The sequence below is a fragment of the Prosopis cineraria genome, unplaced genomic scaffold (assembly GCF_029017545.1).
Source record: "Prosopis cineraria cultivar Desert tree isolate PC_DT_omini unplaced genomic scaffold, ASM2901754v1 PC1, whole genome shotgun sequence".
Classification (NCBI taxonomy): Eukaryota; Viridiplantae; Streptophyta; class Magnoliopsida; order Fabales; family Fabaceae; genus Prosopis; species Prosopis cineraria.
This window is the reverse complement of record NW_026555332.1, coordinates 25,027,101-25,035,240: the sequence shown is the minus strand read 5'-3', so window position 1 is coordinate 25,035,240 and position 8,140 is coordinate 25,027,101. Positions and strand designations below refer to the sequence as shown.

Here is an 8,140-nt window from a genome sequence, read left to right as displayed (position 1 = left end):
GGCATCCAAAAGAACTACTGGCCCTATGAAAGGTTGCCCTCCAACCAACTTACATCCAAGATTAAAGGGAACCTTTTTTTTATTTTATTGGCCAAAAAATACAAAAAAAAAAAAAAGAGTTTCGTGTTGGCAATTTGTCATGACCACCTATCTACCCACACAAAGTGTAACAGAGGATCAAAGCTTTATAGGATAAAGGATTTCAAATGGATCGAACGGTTGTTTTTGCATAAATTGGGCTATTTGCTCGGAATTTGGGTTAAATGCTTTGATAAGGTTAAAAAAGAGTTTCGTGTTGGCGATTTGTCAGGACCACCGATCTACCCACACAAAGCGTAACAGAGGATCAAAGCTTTACAGGATAAAGGATTTCAAATGGATCGAACAGGTTTTTTTGCATAAATTGGGCTATTTGCTCTGAATTTGGGTTAAATACTTTGATAGGGCTTTTAAACCATTAGACCATGAATGGGCCCAAAATGAGTGGCCCAAAGCCTATCACTCCTTGAAAGAGAGAAGGGCATAAGGCATTAAAAAACTGTAACAATCATCACAGGCCACGTCTATCTGTAGCCTTACAACTAGGCTAAAACCACACCCTGTACAATTATTTTATTCTTTCTATAAAAAAATATAAAATATTTTTAACTATATTTAATCTCTCAATAAAATAATTAATTATTTTTAAATTAACATCATATTTTTATATTTATTTTTAATTAATAAAGTGTTACACTTTAAAATAAATATAAAGTGATTTATTTATTTTAAATATTTTTAAAAAAAGCATATTAATTACAGCTTGAAATACTAAAAATATTTTACATTTTTTAACATCTAAATTTTTAAAAAATAGTTTATACTTTTTAATAAAAAAGAATATTTAATTTCTTTTGGTTATTGCATGTAACTTAGAACACAAATTGTACTATTTTTTAACTTATCTAAAGCAAGACTTGCTTTATATGCATACCAACAATCATCTAGCATTTTTCTGCTGATTTTAATTGACTTTTAACATATTATAGTTATTGGGTTCAATGAGATTTTTTTTTTTTTACATTTTTTGGTCAAAAAATAATCTTATTACATTAAAAAAATTATATTATCATTTTATTCTTTTGCCATAATCAAGCAAGGAGAAAAAGGAATTTAAGAGAATCGAATTTCATTTCATTTTTCTAATCAGTTAGAAAATTATCATACAAAAATCAAAACCTAACACTTTCTATATCTGATTTTACTTATACAAACAATGCCTATTGAGTGAGATGAGAGACTCGTATGTGCAGTCCATTTGGAGCTTCAACTCTAGGAAACTTCATTAGTTTATCTCCTCCAACTTCTTCCCATCTGCAATCCAACATTTTTCAGATATATCATCAGAAACAGATGGATTACTGGTGTTGATTTCTGGCTCTTTCAGGCTAACCAAACAGTTCAATCTTTCAACATTGAGAACAAGTTTGATACAGGTAAACTAAATTACTCACCTGTATCTAGTTACAAAGTAGTGTAAGAAAGTGCAAATTTCTGCTATCCCCAATTCTTTCCCTGGACACTGCCTTGTACCTCCTCCAAATATCATAAAGTAGCTTTGTGATTCTTGACTCTTATCCTGCATTTTGCAGTTTTAATTTTTAATTATTATGCTGACATGAAGCTTTGCTGTGAACAAACATGAATGAACAGAGGAACAAGTTGGATAGGTGGGACCAACCAGCCATCTCCATGGGTTTAATGTTAGTGGATCAGGATAGAGAAATGGATCATAATTGATCTCCCTCGTATATACGTATATTCTCCACCCTTTGGGAATCAAGTAGCCTGGAAATATATCATCATATGTATGATTCAGTAACAAGGTTATTTTCTGAGTATTAGATGAATGCAGTATGAAATTTCTAGCAGTATGGTAAATAGTGAATACCATGTGTTTGTGAAAAAGCTCAAACCAAGGGAATCCCTTTTCAGAAAAAGCAATTATGGTGGAATTGTCTATTTGGGGATGCAGGACTTGTGGGGAATCCTATGTGTATTATTGCTCTCATAAAGATGTGTTTTCTCTCATGTTACAGTTTTATTAAAAATTTCTATGGTACTCATAATGTATTATTCATATCTCGCCTAGTTAATTGTGATACAGACAATTAGATAAGTCCATTCAGATTCATCTCACAATGCTTAACAGTTTCAACTGAAGAAGATGCTGATATGAGACTCTGATTTATAAAATATGTTGGAAGTGGGTCAAGTTGAAAATGAGAAGTGCATCTGATAAATTTATGAATCTTGAAAATTGGCTTGGTTCAGTCAATTTATCTTTTATTGACCAGGTACATTTAACAACGTTTATGCTGCACAGACCCCGGTTCCGCATATTTAATTTGTTATTTATAAGAAAAGTTCATGAAAGAAGTCATAGAAGTCAAAAAAAAATAGATTCTTGAGCCCATAAAACAAGGAAAGATAGATTCATGGTAGGCCTCATGAAACGCACCATTCAGTTCCATGTCTTGAGTAGTTTTTCTGAGAACCCCATTAACTATTGCAGCCAATCTCGAGGTCTCGAAAATCACCTGCAAAATGAACAGAAAGTGGACAACACAAAGGTTTTGATCAAACTTTCTTGCAGAATCGCAAGACAAAAAAAAAAAATATATTGCACAATCAGCGTAAAAAACTGACAAGTGATGCTCAAACAAGCACATAGTTCTTACCGCACGAGTAAACCTCATTGACTTGAGATCGTTACAGTTAATTGGATCATCTAACTTTTTCCTCTCTCTTATGGCCAAATGCTCCTTCTGTAAAAGACATTAACTGCACACAGTCAGAACAACAAACATAAGAAAACAAACATAGTATGCCTCTGCAAACATGTCGGGTCTTTTCATTTTTCACTCACTCTCAGCTCTTTAAGAACATTAGGATGGTCATGGAGGTATTTGACTGCCATCATTGATGTAGTTGAAACAGTTTCATAACCAGAATACATTATTGTAATTATGAGATCAATGATCTCTTCATCGCTTAGCACATAGCGATTATCTTCCTCTTTCATCAAGCATCCAAGCATGTCTAGGTAGGTTTCCTGGGAAGATCTTCTTTCCTCAAGCAGCTTACTCAGAATGCTGATAATGTTCTTCCTTGCCTGCCAGACATGGTGAAAACTGTTCTAAATTAAAAAAAAAAAAAATCAAAACTTTGGAAACTGGGAACTGAAAACATTCATTGATTTCCTTTCCATCTTCATCGCTAATCTTCTGTCATAGTTTAAGATTTCATAAACAAACCACTAAATGAAAGAGGATCAATAGGCATAGACTGAATTCTATGGCTCACTTATAATTTAGCAGGTGTATCATGTAAAAGTTGGAATTTTCATTTGAGCATAGTTAAGACAAGTATCAAAGCATCATACCTGAACACCGTGGCGATAGTTTGTGCCGGGAAGGTCAATAGGAAGGGAGAGGGTTCCTAAAACTAGCCTGAAGAACTCTTCCATGAATGGTTGAGATATGGAGCCAGATTCAATACCAGCAATTTGCTTCAGAGATGAAAGAAAGGCCATCTGCAAAAATGTTGCAGAATATACAGGTCAAAACAAAGGCTTCTCTGAAAACTTTCTGGTAATGCTAAATTTTAAGGGAAATCAACAAAACAAACCTCCTTAGTTTTGGCTTGAATGTTGATGACATTGTTATTCCAGTTGCTGAGGTGAGCTCTCATGAACTCATCAATTTTTGGTAAAAGCTGTTCTCTGATCATTGTGGGGTTTATCAGGGAAAGCAGTGCTCCTCTCATGTACTTGTGAGTGGAGCCATGAACTGCTGCAATATTGCATTTGCCTAAGATATCTAACATAGATTGAGGATATCCAGGAACAAGCCCTTTTGCTTCATTCACTAGGATATATCTGTTAAGCTCTGCATCCATGGACACAATAGTAGGACACCCCAATATGTGGGATTTGAAAAAACTGCCATACCTGCCATTGTCAAAAGGGTAAAAAGGTACAATCATTACTTTTGGGGTAAAAGCACAGGAAATGAATAGTTCTATCCTCACACAACCAGTTAAACTGATTTGAAGAAAAATAATAATTTGGTAATAAATTGATTACTGTTAAACCAAACTCTGTTACCATCTTTTTCCTCGGTCTTCAATTTTCAAACTTCATTGACCAACTTTCATATCTCCCAGAAAGGGAGGCTATTACAAAACCATTTTATAATCAAATTCCCAAAATATGTTCCCTTTTGAAAATGTGAAAAGTTAGGCCTATCACATAATGCAAAATGACCCAACAGCTTAATTACAGAAGCCAGAGACCAGAATGTTGATAATAGAAGACGACCTCGTTCAACACATAAGACCTAGAAAGTGAGCGAAGCCTTATGTATGACGCAGTTACCTTGCTCTCTGATTTTTCATGAAGTTTGGACCATGCTTAAGAAACTCAGTGGTTTCACCAAATACTGGCCAACCCATTGTTCCTGGAGGCAAACCTTTCTTCCTGTGCTTCAGTTCATTCCATTTCAGCAAAACAGAGCAAAAACAGAGCACTAACATCACACCGACAATGATTGCCATGACCATATCCATGGAGCTTCCACTTCAGAAACAAACCCAATTTGTAGACAGAGTAGAGTTTGCTGCAAATCAAGACTTGAGACACAAACATATATAGGCCCTTGAGTTCCCATTTGCAGAGAAGGACAAAAGCCACAGAGAAAAAGAAAACGAATATATAAATAAATTTAAATGAAGAAGAACCCACTACCTCTGCAAATGAATAATGGAAGATTTAAAAAGACTTGAAAAAGAGAGTTGGCTTTTATGAAAAATTTCAGTGAGGAGAGCCAACCAACGCTTAGTTCCGCAGACATTTGGAGTCTGCAAACGAGTGTGAAGTATATATAAAGAAAAGGAAAAAAGAAAAAGTAAAATTTGAAACCCCTTTGGAGATTTCAAGCAGCAAATAATTGTTGCTTTCATAGAGGGAACTGGGAAGAGAGCAAAAGGTTGGGGGGTTAGGGGGCCGGTTAGAATGATGTGATTGATGATCGTTAAAACTAGTGCACACTGTAAACTATTTACTTTCTGTTCCTATGCATCCAAAAAAGCATTGGGTTTTGTTAGGGGATTGGGATCCTTTAATGTTGAATTTTCAAAAAAAAAAAAAGTAAAGTAAAGTAATATTTATTTCTCAAAATTTAATTCTTTAGCAAGAAAATAAATTTAAATTTAAATTCTATTATTGAAATTTTTTTGTTTAATATTGACATTTTATATTTAAAATAAATAAAATATTTAAAATTTTATTTTTAAAAAAATAATTATCAAAATAAAGATAAAATTTAGATTATTTAAGTTAACTTTAGACAGTTTAAATTTTTTGTTTTAAAAAAATGACAATGTGTGCTTCTTATATTTTAGAGTTAAAATCAATTTCATATCTAAATTAGAGGTTGATGCTTAATTTTAAATTCCTTTTTATTACAATGATCCCAATCATTGTTTAAAAATGGTGCAATATCAACCCTACTATTAACAAAAGTTAATTTTAAATGTTAGTTAACCAAAAATTTATAGAAAAATACCTAAAAATTGCATAAAAATGACCCAAAAATTACCAAAAAAAGTACCTGAAATTAAAAACAAAGATAAAAAATTAAAGAAAATGATAAAAAAAATTATTGGCCTTTTTATGTAATTTTCTATAATTTTTTATATACTTTTATATAATTTATGATTAATTTGTCAAAGTTAACACTTATTAATGGTGCGGCAATAACATATCATTTTCAAAAATTAAGGAATAACATTATACCAGAAATAAGTTTAAAGTCTCAAATGCTCATAGAGCAATAATTTTGGAGTAAATTTGTTATTTAACTCTATACTTTATAAGAAAAGCTCACCTTATGCCTTTACACAGAGTACGAGGTAAGCCATAATGTTTTTGAAGAATGATAGTTAGGTTCCAAAATAATGAATTAATAATAGTTAGGTCCCCAATAAATTTTATTTAAAAAAGTAGTTGAAAATATCAATTCAAATAATTATAAATTTAAGAGTTTTAATTATAAATAAGTATTTAAATATCAAATATAACTCTTAGATTGTAACAAAAATTTCTGCTCATAACTGTTTGAATTGATATTTATAATTCATTTTATAAAAAATTTTATCGAATACCTAACTATCATTAATTCAACATTTTAGAACTTAACTGTCATTCTCCCTAATGTTTTTTATTTTTCTGTATTATTTTGATATCAATGTTTACAAGTGAATTGGTATAAGAAATTCAGTAATATTTTGGTGTGGATTAATAAGAGAAATTTGTGCAATATATAAATAAATAAATAAATAAAAATAAAAAAATGACAATAAAATTTTTTCAAATTATATAAATGATAATTTAATTTTTTTTTTAAATTTTATTATTTTAATGACGTCTCTAGGGACTTTTATGTTAATAAATTTTAAAATAAAAAAATTATTTAACCCTTACTGAAAATAATAAGCCTCGATGACAAATTTTATTTAAAAAATTATAACTTTTATTCTGTAAATCACAAGAGTTAAACAAAAAATTATAATTTATTAAGTGTAATTTATGTTATTGAAAAATATGCCCAATCATAACTTTTGCTAAGAAATAACAACTTTTGTTCTGTAAATAATAAAAGTTGAATAAGAAATTATAATTTTTCACGTGTAATTTTTATTATTAAAAAATAATTTTTCAAAATAACAAATCTCATTCATAATTTTTATTTGAAGAATCACAACTTTTATTTAAAGAATTAAAAAAATTGAACACAATTTGTCAATAAAAGTAAAATGTTCTTTTTAATTTAAAATTGATTGACAAAAAAATCTCTTGAAAATTTATCAAAATTATGACACTTCAAGAAATTAGATTTTTATTTATACAACTCAAATAGATTTTATTGTCCTTTTTCCAAACAAAATCATGGTAATATCTTAGTTAAAAAGGCATTAAAAAAACGATAGCAACCAAATTTAATATTGAAAGATAATTGTTTGACAAATATTTTTCCCTTCTTTTTTATTAAATAATATTTTTTTTCATTCTAAAAAGAGAATATTTATAATTATAAATAATTGTAAAATAAAAATTTTTTGAAATTTTTTTATCATTTACATGAATATTTTTTGAATATGAGATAAATAACAGGGAGAATTTGATCTAGAGGCCTAAAGGGAGGAAAAATTATAATTAGGGCCCAATGTATTCTAAAATTTTCTACGGCCCAAGGGTCCTTTTTGCAAATATATTTTAGGGTGGAAAGACACAGTTACTCTTAGTAAGAAAAAAAAAACTTTAGGATTACTATTAATGGATAACTTTTTGTTAACATGTGAATTTAAAGTTGTGAATTTGTGAATATTTAGTTGTAAAAATCTACACTTGCTATCATGATGAACTTTAGTTTTGAATATATGAAGTTATAAGTTATGTATTTTGACTTATGAGTAGATGAACCTATACTTGTGAATATTAAAATCCTAAGTTGTAAATTTATTAAGTTGATCAAAATGAACTTGTCAACCCTAAACAAGAATTTCACTAATAATGGACGCGGAAGCAAAATCGTGCTAGTTTAGGGACAGAACCCTGACACAATAAAAACATAAGAATAAAAAGAAAGGGACAAAATTTATGACGAAAATAAAGAAAGAAAGGAAATAAACAACGAGATAATGATCAAGGATAAAATCCTCTAGAGCACCTGCCTCTAGAAACCTCAACCTTCGAAAACACCAAAAGAGTTGATCACACTCTTGATCACGTCTGTTTGTCACACGGGATGCTACCACAAAGCACTAAGGCTCACAAAAATTATAAACTCTAAAATGAATAATTTTATTCAACTTCTCTTCCTTGCATAGGGCTAAGGTTTGTATCTCTTGGGCTTGACTCTTCATAAATTTGGATCTTAGACACATTATACACGTATAGATGCCATCCTTTGGGCTTGAGAGGAGTGCCCCAATGCTCTCTAAGCTCTTGAACTTCTTGCACAAGACTGAACAAGGCTTGCTTTATGGCTTTAGTTCGGGCTCTTGTCATTGGACCTCCAATATGTTGTAATGGGTCTTT

General features: G+C 30.5%; 1 protein-coding gene across 1 annotated transcript; it reads right to left on the bottom strand.

Annotated features, from left to right (window-relative positions):
* Positions 1–1,157: 1,157 nt before the first annotated feature.
* LOC129289879 (cytochrome P450 85A-like) lies at positions 1,158–4,934 on the bottom strand. The gene is made up of 10 exons (XM_054926642.1): positions 4,787–4,934; positions 4,418–4,671; positions 3,670–3,991; positions 3,425–3,574; positions 2,909–3,154; positions 2,721–2,807; positions 2,501–2,579; positions 1,721–1,827; positions 1,494–1,618; positions 1,158–1,353 (listed from the first exon to the last, which is right to left on the bottom strand). Exons 2-10 carry the CDS (start codon positions 4,606–4,608, stop codon positions 1,260–1,262), a joined length of 1,401 nt encoding a protein of 466 aa, XP_054782617.1. The 5' UTR covers positions 4,609–4,671; positions 4,787–4,934; the 3' UTR covers positions 1,158–1,259.
* Between the last annotated feature and the right edge of the window lie 3,206 nt (positions 4,935–8,140).

Excerpts from the sequence above, each read along its gene's own strand:
- LOC129289879 (XM_054926642.1), bottom strand. The coding sequence starts at position 4,608 with ATGGATATGGTCATGGCAATCATTGTCGGTGTGATGTTAGTGCTCTGT. Across the intron at positions 3,155-3,424 it reads ACTATCGCCACGGTGTTCAG|GCAAGGAAGAACATTATCAG; the intron begins GTATGATGCTTT and ends CATGTCTGGCAG. Across the intron at positions 2,808-2,908 it reads ATGTTCTTAAAGAGCTGAGA|AAGGAGCATTTGGCCATAAG; the intron begins GTGAGTGAAAAA and ends TGTCTTTTACAG.